Source organism: Apiospora marii (genome assembly GCF_038362585.1).
Source record: "Apiospora marii strain CBS 49790 chromosome Unknown utg000001l_segment0_segment0, whole genome shotgun sequence".
Classification (NCBI taxonomy): Eukaryota; Fungi; Ascomycota; class Sordariomycetes; order Amphisphaeriales; family Apiosporaceae; genus Apiospora; species Apiospora marii.
Genome location: NW_027117372.1, coordinates 4,842,397 through 4,855,773, shown reverse-complemented (window position 1 = coordinate 4,855,773; position 13,377 = coordinate 4,842,397). Strand labels below are relative to the sequence as shown.

Sequence of the window (13,377 nt, the reverse complement as noted above, 5' to 3'; positions counted from 1 at the left end):
AGACTAGGTATATATATTATGTAAGTAGGTGATGGTCGTAATGTGTACTCTGTAAACCGCCCCTGGCCTCTCCTCGCATCATTTCGCCATCGCCCTCTCCTTCTGCCCCGCCGGCACGGGAAACGGCCCATTCTCCGCGAGCGGGAAGTTGGGCGTGCCGTCGGCATTCCAGCCGAACTTCTGAATGCGCGCGGTGCGGTACAGGTCGGCGACCGGGTTCGCCGTGGTCTGGGCGTGATAAACAATATAGTCCTCTTTCCCGTCGGGCGACGTGGTGAAGCTGGCGTGGCCCGTCCCGTAGACGCCCGCCTGCGTGTTCTGGTGGAAGACGCAGCCCTCCTTGTGCTTGCGCCAGGACTGGTACTGCATCGGGTCGTTGCCCACCAGCTCCAGCATCCCGAGGCAGTAGTAGGGGGTGTTGACCCGCGCCGCCGAGTAGATGACGAAGTTCTGGCCCGTCTTGGGGTTCGTCAGCTGCTGCGGGCCCTCGTTGGTCGCCAGCCGGATCGGTCGGCCGTAGGGCACCTGTTCCCAGGGCTGGTCGGGGATCGAGATCTATATCTGAAGTCAGAGCTGTTGTTTCTTTGGGTGTGCCATGACCATCTTTCTCATCATGACTGAAACTCACTATTTGGCGTTCACTCAAGCTGGAAGAAACCGTCCACGGGTCCGACATCTCCGTGATGCACAGGTTGGCGGGCCAGGCCGAGTAGGCGTTCTCCCAGCAGCTGTAGATGTGGTAGAGCTTGTCCTTGTACGAGAAGTAGGTCCCGTCAATCGCGAACTGGTCGTACGTGTCCAGCATGCTCTTCATCGGGAAGTCGGACGTCCACGGGTCCGAGCCGGTCGACTCCAGCACGAACATCCGGTGGTTCACGGCCGGGCAGTTGATCGGGCAGATGGCGTCTTGCAGCGGCGGCGGGTTGTCGCCGTCCGGCGTGGCCGTGAAGATGATGTACCACTTGCCGCTGATGTTGTGGATTTCAGGTGCCCTAGATGATTCGACAGTCAGTACGTATACATGAGCGCACAAGATTCCACGACGTAACGCATGTGACGAAATACTTACCAGATAGACGTTGACCAAGGCTTGCCAGCATCGGCGCCCGTGGCATTCGGCTTGAAGACCACCCGCGTCTCGGCATCGTCCCAATTGTCCGTCAAAGACCGCGACCTCTTGAGGGTGATGTTGTCGTTGGTGGAGAAGGTGTACAGATACCAGTCCTGGCCGTCGGATGTGTACTTGGTCATGAAGGGGTCCCCAATGTTCTCCGTCGAGACGGGGTTCGAGAAGGTGGCGTTGGTCTTCTTGTCCGTCCCGATCTTGGACAGGTCCCAGTTCTGCGGTGCCGCCTTGTTCGGGTCGAAATTCTGCGCGGTGCAGAGACCCGCATGCGAGGCAAGAGCCAAAAGGCCGGTGAGGATGACTGACTTCATCGTGACATGCGCTTATGAGTTGTAGACGAATGATGAGAGTAGTAACAACAAAGACGGACAGACAAATGGGCGCGTCAGCCTAGAGCACATCCGACTGAGGAACAGCAGGTCGACCGGTCAACAAGGACCGGGAGAGATGTCTCATTTTGTACTCTCGCACCTGAGACCCTACCCGTGCCGGTCTGGGCTGGGCCGTTGAACCTGTGCGATGACGATTCATGGGGAGCAACATGATTGACTCTCTCCGATAGTCCCTCGTGCAGGCTTCCCCGCAATGGAGAGCTACTCCATTCTCCACAGTTCGTTGAACACGGGGGAGTAAGCTTCCATGGGCCGTCACATCGTCATGTGTTGCGGGCGATTCCCAGGAGCAGACATAGCTCCGAAGACCTTGTATGTTGCTATCGCAAAAACCGCATGCATATCCTAGTGCATACTCATCCTAAGACAATGCAGGGAGAGGTTGGGAAGTGAGCAGTCTCTCGACGCAGCAACATGCTGTAGGTCGACTCGTTAGGTGCAGGGAGCCTGTGCGGGGTAGCTCGCAAGTTGACCGGTTCACTTACTTGGTAGGCCGTCTCGGCCCGCGGAAGGACGACAAACTCGGGTTGCATCAGGTCGCATCTGGAAGATGCGGTGTGCTGCCGCTTATGCATGTTACTTTCCAATGCCTTAGGCAAGCAGCATCAAGGGTTGCAGAACCGGGATCTGAAGTAGATGCTTTCATCAAATGAGAGCCCAAGGTCTAACGTGTAAGGGGTAGGATCTCGGCTTAGTAATTTCAATGGATGGCTACTAGAACCACTACCCGCTGAGGGGTAGATGCAAGAATAGTGGGAATGCACCATTTCGTGAATACGATAGCTCGAACTGTATGTGATATACTCGAAACCAAAATAGATTCGATCAGGCAGATTCACAGCGGCCGCTAACCGATTCGCCCAGTATAGCCAGCCACCGCTTCGCATACAGCACGGCAGATTCCCATCCCGGCCTGCGCTCCCTTCCCATTGGGTGGGTCTCCCCGCGAAATGGCGGCAGATCAGACCATGAACGCCTTCTCCCCCACCTTTGCCGACGAGGAGCTAATACGTGAACCGACCGGGTCATCCATCTATGAGCCCGATCATGTCGTCGGAGAGTCTGGAAGGCGATACCACGGATACAAGGAGGGCAGCTACCTACTGCCAAACGACGAGGTCAGGCTTTTCTTGTCGTACGTCCATCTAGGAGATCTTTGCTCATGGACCCAAGCAGGCCGAGCAAGACCGTCTTGATTTTCAACATGCCATGATGACCCTCATCCTCGGGGGCAAGCTGGTCATGGCGCCGATCGTGGAAACTCCCAAGAAAGTCATGGACGTCGCCACAGGGACGGGGATCTGGGCCCTCGAATTCGGTGGGTACTGCCCCGGTCTAATCTCGTCGAAGAGTATCGCTCAACTGTTGTTGACTTGCATGCCCAGCCCGAGCGAATCCTGGGTCGTATGTCGTAGGGACGGATTTGAGCAAGATCCAGCCCCAGCCAGAAGTTCCGAACTGCCACTTTGAGAAGGACGACTGCGAGGAAGACTGGCTATGGGATCCCACTTTCGACTATATCCACATCCGGCAGATTGTCACTGGTATCCGCGACCCGAAGAGGCTCTTCCAACAAGTCTACGATCATCTCGTACCCGGAGGATGGATCGAGATCCAGGACGGCACGATGGAACTGGATGGGGAGGGCGTTGAAGGTAAGGTTAACCCTGGAGTCGAAATATCGAACATCTGGCTGACCATTTGAAAGACTCGCATATCCGCAAGTGGTTCGACTACTGTGCTGCCGGTGCCACGGCCAAAGGCTTTGATGTGCGAAAAGCCAAGCACTACGACAGTTGGCTCAAGAATATTGGCTGTAGGTTTCCCATCCCTCTTCCTCGTGGAACTCCTCTTCGTTTGCGCAAGAGGCGGGAAATGGGAAGGCAATCTAGCTGACCATTAAAAACCTACGTTGTAGTCACGGAGATCCAGGCGCACAGGTTCGAAGTGCCCTGCAGCCCGTGGCCTAGAAACCTGCAGGCCGCCCGGATCGGAGCCTACCAGCAGCGAAACATGCACGATGGGCTGAGGGGCGTCAGCTACCTGCTGCTGCGCAACGCGGGCATGTCGCCCGAGGAGATCGAGGACTTCGTGCAGGCGACCAAGGTCGAGCTGAGGGAGGGCAAGGTGAAAGGCTACAGTTACTTGTAAGTCTCAATGATCGTCGTGGGTGCTTATGTTCTTACTGACCTGGTCATTTAGCTATGTTGTTTATGGACGAAAACCTCTATGAGACCTGAGATGCCTGATATCGATATTGCGAAGCCCTTACAGCTGGAGAAGGCCGGAGACTACTCTGCAAGCCTGATTGGGACTGATGGATTCGATTTAGCGAGTACGTACATAGAGCCGTCAGCTTACCGCGAAATCCACTTAGAGCTGCACCTAAGACCAATCTCATTCCGCAGATGAAAACATCGTCTTCTCTTCCCGCAGTGGACTTCGGTGTTGGCAATCGTTATGGCTGAGCTACCATGTCCCTGTAGCTCCCCGAATAGGTGGGGTAGCTCTCTGTTCTAGAACAAAAGACCCCTACGAGCTGCAAACTAATCGCAATTGAGCTGAACCAATGACGTATTCCAAATGCCAGTCGCGCAACGGCAACGCGAAACGGGCAACATTCCGATCAAGCCATTATTGACATTTGGCATTTGCTAAAAAACCACGCTTGGAAATTGTAGCATCACGCCGCAGCAGAAATGGATGGCTACGAAGCCAGGCGACTGGCCAACATCAAGCGCAACGCCGAGCTAGTCCAAGACCTCGGCCTGGAAGAGGGCAGCAAACCACTGGCAGAGAAGAAAGAAGTCAAGTCGCCGGCGCCGGCGCCCAAACGTCGCAAACTCGACCCAGCAACGCCGACCCGCGCCTCCAGGCGCCTCGCCAGCGCAGTCTCGCGACCGGCAACCTACAACGAAGACGCCCTGATAAAGCAAACGGAGCCGTCCTCCCGCACCACCAAGACGAAGAAAGGCGCAGCAGCGACGCCAAACAGCAGAACCAAGGGCCAGAAGCAGATCACGACCGAGGCGACGACCACAGCAAAACCGACCAGTGCTTCCCCCGCTCCAGCTGCGAAGAACCCCGATCTCGACTCCATCCGCGCCGGCTGGACCTCCTGGACGCCCGCCGCCCCGCCTCCGACCCGCGACGAGACGACGGGCGAGTACCACTTCGCCTCGCACCCCTCCTTCCGCCCCAACAAGTCCCCCGAGTCGATCCTGCGCGAGGGCGCCTTCGGCGGGACCTATTTCCGGCCCCTCTACTCGAAGCGGCTGGGCACCACCATCGAAGACGACTGGCGCGAGCTCCCTCCGGAGTGGACCGCGGGCGGCGGCTTCGATATCGAGAAGCAGCTGACGTCGACCGAGTACGACCCGGCCGTCAACAAGTACGGCGTCGGCTGCGGGCAGTCGATCGAGGAGTGGGAGGCCGCGGGCTGGATCCGCCACGAGTACGACGTCCGGGGGTGGTTCCAGTGGTACTGCCGGTTCTGGCTGGGGCGGCGGATCAGCGACGAGAGCGGCGAGGACGAGCGGCAGATTTCGCGGTGGAAGAAGTGCGTCGGCGAGACGGGCCGGTGGCGGCGCAGCCTACTTCAGAAGTACGTGCAGATGGGCGTCCGCAGCGTGTTCGACGAGGATGACGATGAGGAGGAGCGTGGGGAGGTGAGCCCGGTGGTGCACCAGACGTGTCATCACTGGGCGTACGAGGTCAGGCAAGAAGCGTTGGATCGGTTTTGGGCTGAGGGGAAGTAAAGCGTTCTGGATTTCGGTTGGATTGACCCGTACGGGCTGCGGGCAACGATATGTATGCGAGATGCTGAGCACATAGGGATATGCCGTCGCTATGTATACCTTGTATGATGGACGAATTGGTAATTTTCCACCACCATAGATGCCAGTAGCCATGAGCAGGGAGGGCCCACGCAATGTATGCCACCAAATAATATTCCTCCCATACTTCCTCGTCCCCTTCTAAGTGCGAAGTCTACACGGTATAGAAGCCTGCCACGGCCCAGAAGCATCCCAAGCCGAAACAGGCCACCACTCCATCGGCCGCTCCAACTCGGCCCCTCTTCGAATGACGCCGGCCACGAAGTCGCGGTCCTCCATGAGCAGCAGCTTCGGGTCCGCCCGGAACGCCTCCTTGCACCGCCGCAGCCAGAACCACCAGTCGTCCATGGTCCCGTACTCGCGCGCCCAGTACCCCATCCACGCCCTCGTCGTCTCGTCCTCCTCCAGGGCCCTCTCGATCGGCGTCATCTGCTGGCGCGCGAGTCCCCTTGTATCCTTGTCCCCCGACGACGACGACGACGCCGGGAAGTCTGCGTCGTCGGGGCCGTACAGCAGGTCGGCGAAGCGCTTCTGGCGCCGTCGCAGCGCCGCTCGGTCCTTGACCAGCTCGAACTGGACGGTGCCCGTCGAGCGGCACATGGGAATCGCCGTCGCCGCCGCCGTGCCACCGGAACCGTCCGCAGTTGCTGCGTCCTCGTCGTCGTCGTGCAACAAGAGCCTGGGCGCGTGCCTCTCCAGCATGCGCCATCCGTACGACATGTCGAACTCGAGCCGCCTCAGCTCCGAGTCGGCCAGCACGCCCCACCACAGCATCAGGTCCCGGGCCAGCCGCTCGTCGCCGTGTCGCTCCCGGTAGCAGCGGTTGCAGACGAGCTTGTCCAGGTACCCATCCGTCAGCCGTTCGCCGTCCCAGTTCTCGTACTGCTCCATGGCTTGCGACCGCGAGACGGGCCGCCACTTGGGGAACGCGTCGCCGCACCGGAAGGCGCGCAGCTCCTGCCAGCGCGCGCAACCGCGGCAGCGCACCATGTACATAGTCCACGGCTCGTGCTGGCGCAGCTTGTGATAGATGCGGAAGTGCAGCGGCCGGCCCGTCTTGGGCGGCTTGGCCGCCTCCTCGTCCCCGTCCCACTCACCCTCACCTATAATAGATGACCAGCCCGGGAACCAGCGGTCCAGGGGCGAGGGTAGAAGGACCTGACGGCTGCGGACGATGGGCACGTTGTCCGTACCGATATTGGGGCCCGAGAGCCGCAGGCCCTGCTCGTTGACAGACCGAGGCCACCGCACCCGCATCTCGCCGCGCAGCCAGCGGCACTCGTTGCACCGGCGCAGGTGGCGCCGGAACCCCGTCCGCTCCCCCTCGATGGCCGCCGCCGCGCGGTCGAACATGTCGCGCTCCTCCTCGATGTCCATGCACTGGAAGTACTCGAGCCGGCAGTGCACGAACTCACGCAGCCCCGCGTCCTGGAACGACGTCAGCCGCTGCAGCGGGTCCTGCGAGTCCTTGGGGATGTCCCAGTTCCAGCTGAGCGCGATCCCGTACTGCTTCCGAACCCTCTTCTCCTGCCCGCGCAGGCGCTCCCGATCCTCGGCCGTCCATTTCCGATTATGCGCGAGGTCCGCCGACGCCTCCCAGCTCGTCACGGCCAGGCTACTCGGCGTACCCGGCGCGGGCTTGCGATAGCCCAGACGCAAGAGGGAATGGTTATCAAACGCCGCGTCCGGCAGCAGGCGCAGACACCCCGAACAAGCCCAGCGCATCCGCGTCCACGCCTCGTCCTCCCAGGCGGGCTCCAGCTCGTAGTTGTTGGCGTAAAAGCGCGGCACCGGCCCGCCGTGCTCGGCCTGACACTCGAGGGCCAGCAGCCGCTCCACGAAATGGACGCGGCCCGGCTGGATGATCTGGCGGAACTTGGCGCAGGCCTGGCTGGCCGCGACGAGCCCGACCGGGTCCAGAAGCCGGAAGATGGAGCACCAGATCTCGACGGGCAGCAGATCCATGGATTCGTGATTGATTGGTCACTAACCGCTTCGGATATGTGCCGAAAAGGTGTGCTAGCCTGATAGGATTGGACAGTGAAGGGAACCCATGCACGATGCAAAAGAGAAGAGAAGGCAACGAGTTCGGTGATGCAATGATGTTCACATCAATCCTCCTGTGAATTGTTTACAAGAAGGTTGGTAGCAGTCGGAACATTGGCGCGTGCGTGAAGCACGAGACCCGAGGGGCCACCATGGTGGGGTCATCGTTGTTGGTTACACGAGATCAACAGCTGAGCAGCTCGTCGAATCCCATTGCAGATCGCCTCACGATAACGCTATTTTTAGAACTCAGCAAACATCACCGCAACCAATCGATTCGATGTATACACGCACACTCACGCTACACAAAGATTTCGTAAATTCGTTTATTTTGTCGTTATTCTTCCCAAATTAAAATCAGTTTATATCATGATTTTCGTTGGACGAAGCAAGATACCAGTCGGATTACTGTTATTTCTTGTGCAACCTTGGGACCCTAACGATCCTACGATCTACGCTTAGTATCTGTTTTGTAGCACCTGAGACTCGACCGGCATAGGGATCGCACTCGACGTGTACTGTGGCTGTCATTGATACAACTAGATAGCTATTCCACTACTTCCACTGCTGATTATTCCACATCATTACCAGCCATTGTCTCATTATCCCATTATCCCATTCCGTTACTACAATTACCACCAATAATCTCCATCCTCGTCATCCTCCTCGTCATCCTGCGTCAAGTCGATAACAACGGGATCAACGTCCATGCGCGCCCGTTTATCCCGGTGTTGCACCTCCCCGCCGTCGGCAGGCGCACGACGCTTGCGGCCGTTCTGAGTCTGCAGACGCAGGTTGTCGCGCTCCAGGGTCTGGGCATACTCGCGGACTTGCTCATCATCCATATGATCGGTGCGGGAGACGATGGCTTCCTGGACGAGTCCCTCCATGGACCGGTACCGGAATTCGAATTCGGCAAACGGGCGCTTTCGCGGGTCGGCCCACACGCTCTTCTTGACGAGGCCGTCGCGGTGCATGCGTCCGTGGGGCATCTCACGACGTTGGCCAAAGTCGACGCTGTGTGTAAGGGCTCGGTCCCCCTTGACGGCCTTCTCGGCAAAGAAGTCCTGGCGCGTCAGAGCCTCGTCGGCGCTCTCATCGCGGCCTCCGCGGCTGTTGGGGTTGGACTCGACGAAGATGCCTTCCTCCATATCGTAGACCGAGACCTTGATAGTACCGATTCGAGAGGCCTCGTGCTTGTGATTCTCGATTTCCTCCAGGGAGAACTCTTCATTAGGTACTGGAGGAAGGAAAGAACAAGTTAGATTGGCAAACGTGAGGAAAGAGTGAAGGAAACAACTTACCAACAGAGAAATCGGCGAATCGGAACTTGTAGGACGTGATCCCGTGTTGGCTCTTCCAAGATCCGCCATCAACCTTGACGCCCCATTCGCGACGATTGAAGCTGTTGGGCTCGTGGAAAAAGCCTGCTTCGATGGAATCGACGTATACACGGAAGGCAATGTGATGAGAGAGCTGCTTGAACTCTGGATCCTTCAGAAAGCACACCGAGAAGTTGGCGCCGGTCTTGGACTCGATGTATTTGACCAGTTTCGGGCAGCTGCCTCGCGAGGCTCGACGGTGGTGGTCGGTGTAGGGATCGGTGTATTCGCGCACGTTGTAACCGTCGACCTGGACTGTGACCTCCAGGCCGGGGAGCTCATCAAGGATGGCCATGGCGTTGGAAGTTCTGTACAGTATTGGAAGTGAGGTTGGAGAGGTTTGGTTTGGTTTGGTTTGAATGGCTTCCACGCGTGGGGCAAAATATTGTGTCAGTTGGTTGCCTTGGTCCATCAAAGGAAGGCAGGTACGCTACTTGGCGTGCCTTCCGTATGGAATAAACAATATTCTCCACGCAAAACAGACCGAATAAACGCGTTGTTGCAGACCATTACACCAGCAATTAGAGCACGGTAAAAGATACCAACGGAATGAACGTGAGCCCGTGCATATGGTTATTCGAACGAGTCCAGATTCCAGTGTGAGATCATTATCCCACTTGCAGTTCCTTCGGCTCTACTGGAACTACTAGCACTAAACAACGGCATAATCATTACGACAGGCCCCATCGTATCTTCAATGTGTAGTTCTTGTGAATGGTGATTGCATTCACATCTGCGTAAAACTTGTCTAGCTTGATCCACGACTTGGGTACCAAAAAACTCAGGTCAACCCATTGATGGCAATATGACCATGATGAAGGACGTTTTGAGCAGTCCCAATCCCTTCCGTATTGTACATGAATGCCTCGTTTCACACTGCTTCAGAGGCCCCGGCAATGTCACAAGACCATGCCATCCCGTCAACCGGCAGTGTCCAGTCGCAAGATGGGCCGCGTCTTGTCCGGCTACTCAAGGTCGACCTCAACCTTCCCGTCGTCACGGACAGTCTCCTTGTATCTCTTTCGGGGCGAATCCGCGGTGCCAGAGGCGAAGCGTTTGCGGTTCAGTACATCTCCGGCACCCTCTTGCTTGATCTTCTGGTCGGGGTCTTGCTTCGCTACGTTCTACCAGAAATGGGACGTTAGTAGTTGTATCAGATATGCAGCGAACATGGTGCTTACATTGCTCTCGTGGTCCAGCCCAATACGGGCTAGGCGACGAAGTTCCTCGGGGCTCATGTCGTCCACGGGATCGGGCCGTTCGAGAACACCTTCTTGGTACAGTCCCTCTGAAACGTAGTCAGCAACGCATGTTCAAACACCCTCAATGGGAAGCCTACCCTTTGAACGGTACCTGAATTCAAAGACTGCGCAGGGTCGCTTGAGGGGATCTTGGAAGATATTCTCCTCATAGTAGTCGACCCATCGCGGCCTCCCTGTCCTTGATTGATGTTCAAATGTGGTACAGTGGGTTACAGCAGCACCTTTGAAGACCTTTTCGGGTACCTCTTGGGGCAGATTGGCCGGCGGGGCTTTGCTATAGTTTTTGCGCTTGACAAATTTCGAGGAAGACATGCGGTAGACGATCACGGCGATCGATCCGTAGCGCTTGGCATTGCCCATCGCCTTGTCCAGTGATTCTTTGGTCAAGTCATAGGCTTCAACTGTATTTTGTCAGTTCAAGGTGTTTTTCAAGTTGAGGTGTTTATGCTTACCATGATTCACCTCGCCAAATTTGTAAAGGTGACGCGAAAATCCAATCTTGTCGTTGCCAGAAGAAACGTGCGCTGAATATTTGTGCCACTCTGAATTCCCATGTCGCTTGGGCTGGGAATGCTCATGACAAAGACTTGTCGTATTCTTGTCGACTGTGAAGGTAATGCCCAGGTGGTCGCATTGTCGGGTAAAATCTGCTGCCTTCTTGAAGTGTATGGCAAAATATTGGTCCGGGATAGCTTCGATGTACTTGACGACATGGGGGATGGCCTGGACATTCAGAGCAACAAGATCTGCGGTTTTGGTCGCCGACGCCAAGAGTTGTATGTCGTTGTCACCATCATCATCATCCTGCTTGCTGTACTCCTGGGCTCTCTGGCCGTTGATCTCGACCCAGGCCTCAAGGCCTTGGAGTTCGTCGATGACAGCCATGGAGGGGTGTTGAGGTTGGCAACGTCTGTGGGTAACGACGGGAGAGAGGGCTTTTGACAAGGTGAGAGAGTGATGTGTGTGTGTGTGTGGGAAGTTGAGGAACGCGTCGAGAAATGGCAAAACCCAGATGCCACCCACAGGCACAGGAAAAATAGGTGTTGTGGTCAAGTCACCCAAGGGATTGACGGGTTTGACTTTCAGACGGCTACCCAGTTACCTGGGTGGGAAGGCTTGTGGGTGAGGCAGAAGTGAAAAGGTCTGGGAGTTGGGAGAATTAGCAGGCAGTCAGGTGCTGTGCAGGTTTATGAGTCTTTCATTTCTACCGGGGAGTCTTGGTATGAATCGGAAAAAAAGAAGAAAAAAAAAGTGCAGGTTTGAGGCACCTTTCAGTCACCACCTGAGCCGGCCAACACAGTAAGAGCGCATTCAATCAACGAGTACTGTGGTTTTGCTTGCTTGCTTTCAATGCTAAACTATGGATTGTTCTATCTCAGTAATGGCAATTGTTGTAGGTGTATCTTCCAGGCCTCCCAAATGAAATTGCGTGGTCCCCAATGGCTTGCACATGGGCAGCCACGTCCTCGCGAGCCCAAGTAATGATTTCTCTCCTAGTCCCGCTGTACCATTCCTCCCATTGCCTCTTGATAGATTACCAACCACCAAACTGCTAACGCACTTATTATGCTCATAAGTTCATCGCATAATTGTATTAATATACATCTTGCCCCATCCTTGTTGTATCAGCGTGTCCCAGATCGTCATGTGGTAGATGCTGTAAGCCTAGCTCACAAAAAGGCCATCAGTTTCAGCGCCGGATTCAGCGCCATCGCCCACCTCGCGTTTGATGACATTGTCGACCTCGGGGTCGGACTCCTCAGCAGGCGAGTCAAGGTTAATCTCGGGTTTTCCATCGTATCGGACAGTCTCCTTGAACTTAATCTTTTTGCGAGATGGTCCCGGGCCAGGAGCTTCGGATTGTTCGCGCTTGACACTGCGTCGAGCAGACTCCTCGCGAGCCTCCTAAAAAATATCGCGGTTAGGAATCTTGGTAAATGCCTTGTACTTCGGAAATGAACGCAAAACCTACCTTGCTTTGTATCAACTCTCGTTGTTTCTGTCGGGCTAGAGCCAGTATCTCTTGAGGCGTCTTTCCCTCCAACACATCAGGCTCGATAACCTTGGCTTCAATCAGACCGCCTATAGAACTGTGAGCAAGATGTCATCCAATTATCCTTTCAACATGGAAGTCTTACTTTTATTCAAGTATCGCAGCTCGAACACGAAGAAAGGCCGCTTCCCTTCGTCTTGGTAAGACTCTTCTAGCTTCAAGTCGACCCCTCTAGTCTTCTCGCATGGCCGTGTATCGTAAGCGCTGCGTGTGGTGATGAGCGCACCCTTGGCTATATCCTTACTGCCGACTTCCTGGGGAATCGCTTCTGGCAGGCGTCTGCTGTGCCTGTTGCGCTTGGCCTTCATTATGCCGGAGTGACGCATTCTATAGACCTGCGCTCTGATAACCCCCATCGTCTTCTTCTCGTTGCTTTCTGGTGCCTCACCATTGTCAACTAAGGTCATGCAGGTCAGCTCAACTATCAGTCAGTTGAATGCTCATCCATTACTTACCGGGCACAATGTTGCAGAACCTGAGGAAATGCTCCTTGACGGATCCATCGGGGCCAATAGAATGGAAGGACCCCTGCTGTACATTCCAGTCTTGTCCTAGGTTTCCTCTTCTGCCTTCCTTAGGTGGCTCATGAAGTAGTTCTGTGCCATTATCGTCCATCGCGAACGCAATGGCTAAGTGATCACAGTTGCTGTTGAAATCTCTGTCCTTCTTGAAATGGACGATGTAGTGTTGATCGTGTGTAGCCTCGACGTATTTGACACAACGATCAATGTCTTCGAACCCCTTTGGGAATTGGTCGTTGGTGTCGTTGGCAGGCATATCGTATGTCGGGATGATATTGCCATTGCGATCTGTGAGCCAGAACTTGAGGCCTTGGGGTGCTTCGGTGATAGGCATGATGAAGGTTGGTGAGAAGAGAACGAGTACGAAAGGAACTGTGCAGACCCGAAAATGGTCTATACCCTGAGATCATCTGAGACTGTCAGATGGAAAAGAGAAAATCTAGGCTAGAAGACGAGGAGGATAGATGGTATTGATATTGTGAGGGAGGGAGGATGGATCATCGAGTAGGAAAACCTAGCAGAGGTTGTAGATGTGAAGGGGATGAATTGCTGGGGTATGTGGTGAAGAGGAATGCGTATGGGAGGGTTGAGTTTTCGCGTGCCAACCTGAGTACGTTTGGAATTGGGAAAATGGTAGGTGCGAGTAGGATAAAAGGTATTGTAAAATGGTACAATCGTAGGAAGGTATGCATTAAGAAATATATTACTATTTCTGCTTTGAGCTTATGAATGGGACCGATTGTTCTCTCATTTCTTCCA

General features: G+C 55.5%; 7 protein-coding genes across 7 annotated transcripts; 2 read left to right on the top strand and 5 right to left on the bottom strand.

The window, feature by feature from the left end:
• Nucleotides 1–78: 78 nt before the first annotated feature.
• Nucleotides 79–1,437, bottom strand: PG985_001589 (alpha-N-arab-like proteininofuranosidase; the record flags this gene model as incomplete). The annotated part of the gene is made up of 3 exons (XM_066821358.1): nt 79–555; nt 629–992; nt 1,070–1,437. 3 exons carry the CDS (start codon nt 1,435–1,437, stop codon nt 79–81), a joined length of 1,209 nt encoding a protein of 402 aa, XP_066692237.1.
• Nucleotides 1,438–2,468: 1,031 nt separating this feature from the next.
• Nucleotides 2,469–3,751, top strand: PG985_001588 (uncharacterized protein; the record flags this gene model as incomplete). The annotated part of the gene is made up of 6 exons (XM_066821357.1): nt 2,469–2,636; nt 2,692–2,836; nt 2,904–3,173; nt 3,227–3,334; nt 3,437–3,665; nt 3,721–3,751. The coding sequence occupies 6 exons, from the start codon at nt 2,469–2,471 to the stop codon at nt 3,749–3,751; spliced, it is 951 nt and encodes a 316-aa protein (XP_066692236.1).
• A 466-nt stretch (nt 3,752–4,217) lies between these two features.
• PG985_001587 (uncharacterized protein) lies at nt 4,218–5,276 on the top strand (the record flags this gene model as incomplete). Its single annotated transcript, XM_066821356.1, has 1 exon — nt 4,218–5,276. The coding sequence occupies one exon, from the start codon at nt 4,218–4,220 to the stop codon at nt 5,274–5,276; it is 1,059 nt and encodes a 352-aa protein (XP_066692235.1).
• A 219-nt stretch (nt 5,277–5,495) lies between these two features.
• Nucleotides 5,496–7,319, bottom strand: PG985_001586 (uncharacterized protein; the record flags this gene model as incomplete). Its single annotated transcript, XM_066821355.1, has 1 exon — nt 5,496–7,319. One exon carries the CDS (start codon nt 7,317–7,319, stop codon nt 5,496–5,498), a length of 1,824 nt encoding a protein of 607 aa, XP_066692234.1.
• A 713-nt stretch (nt 7,320–8,032) lies between these two features.
• Nucleotides 8,033–9,077, bottom strand: PG985_001585 (uncharacterized protein; the record flags this gene model as incomplete). Its single annotated transcript, XM_066821354.1, has 2 exons — nt 8,033–8,640; nt 8,705–9,077. The coding sequence occupies 2 exons, from the start codon at nt 9,075–9,077 to the stop codon at nt 8,033–8,035; spliced, it is 981 nt and encodes a 326-aa protein (XP_066692233.1).
• A 670-nt stretch (nt 9,078–9,747) lies between these two features.
• On the bottom strand, nt 9,748–10,929 carry PG985_001584 (uncharacterized protein; the record flags this gene model as incomplete). Its single annotated transcript, XM_066821353.1, has 4 exons — nt 9,748–9,906; nt 9,964–10,070; nt 10,122–10,445; nt 10,497–10,929. 4 exons carry the CDS (start codon nt 10,927–10,929, stop codon nt 9,748–9,750), a joined length of 1,023 nt encoding a protein of 340 aa, XP_066692232.1.
• A 780-nt stretch (nt 10,930–11,709) lies between these two features.
• On the bottom strand, nt 11,710–12,952 carry PG985_001583 (uncharacterized protein; the record flags this gene model as incomplete). Its single annotated transcript, XM_066821352.1, has 4 exons — nt 11,710–11,949; nt 12,017–12,126; nt 12,183–12,518; nt 12,553–12,952. The coding sequence occupies 4 exons, from the start codon at nt 12,950–12,952 to the stop codon at nt 11,710–11,712; spliced, it is 1,086 nt and encodes a 361-aa protein (XP_066692231.1).
• Nucleotides 12,953–13,377: the final 425 nt, after the last annotated feature.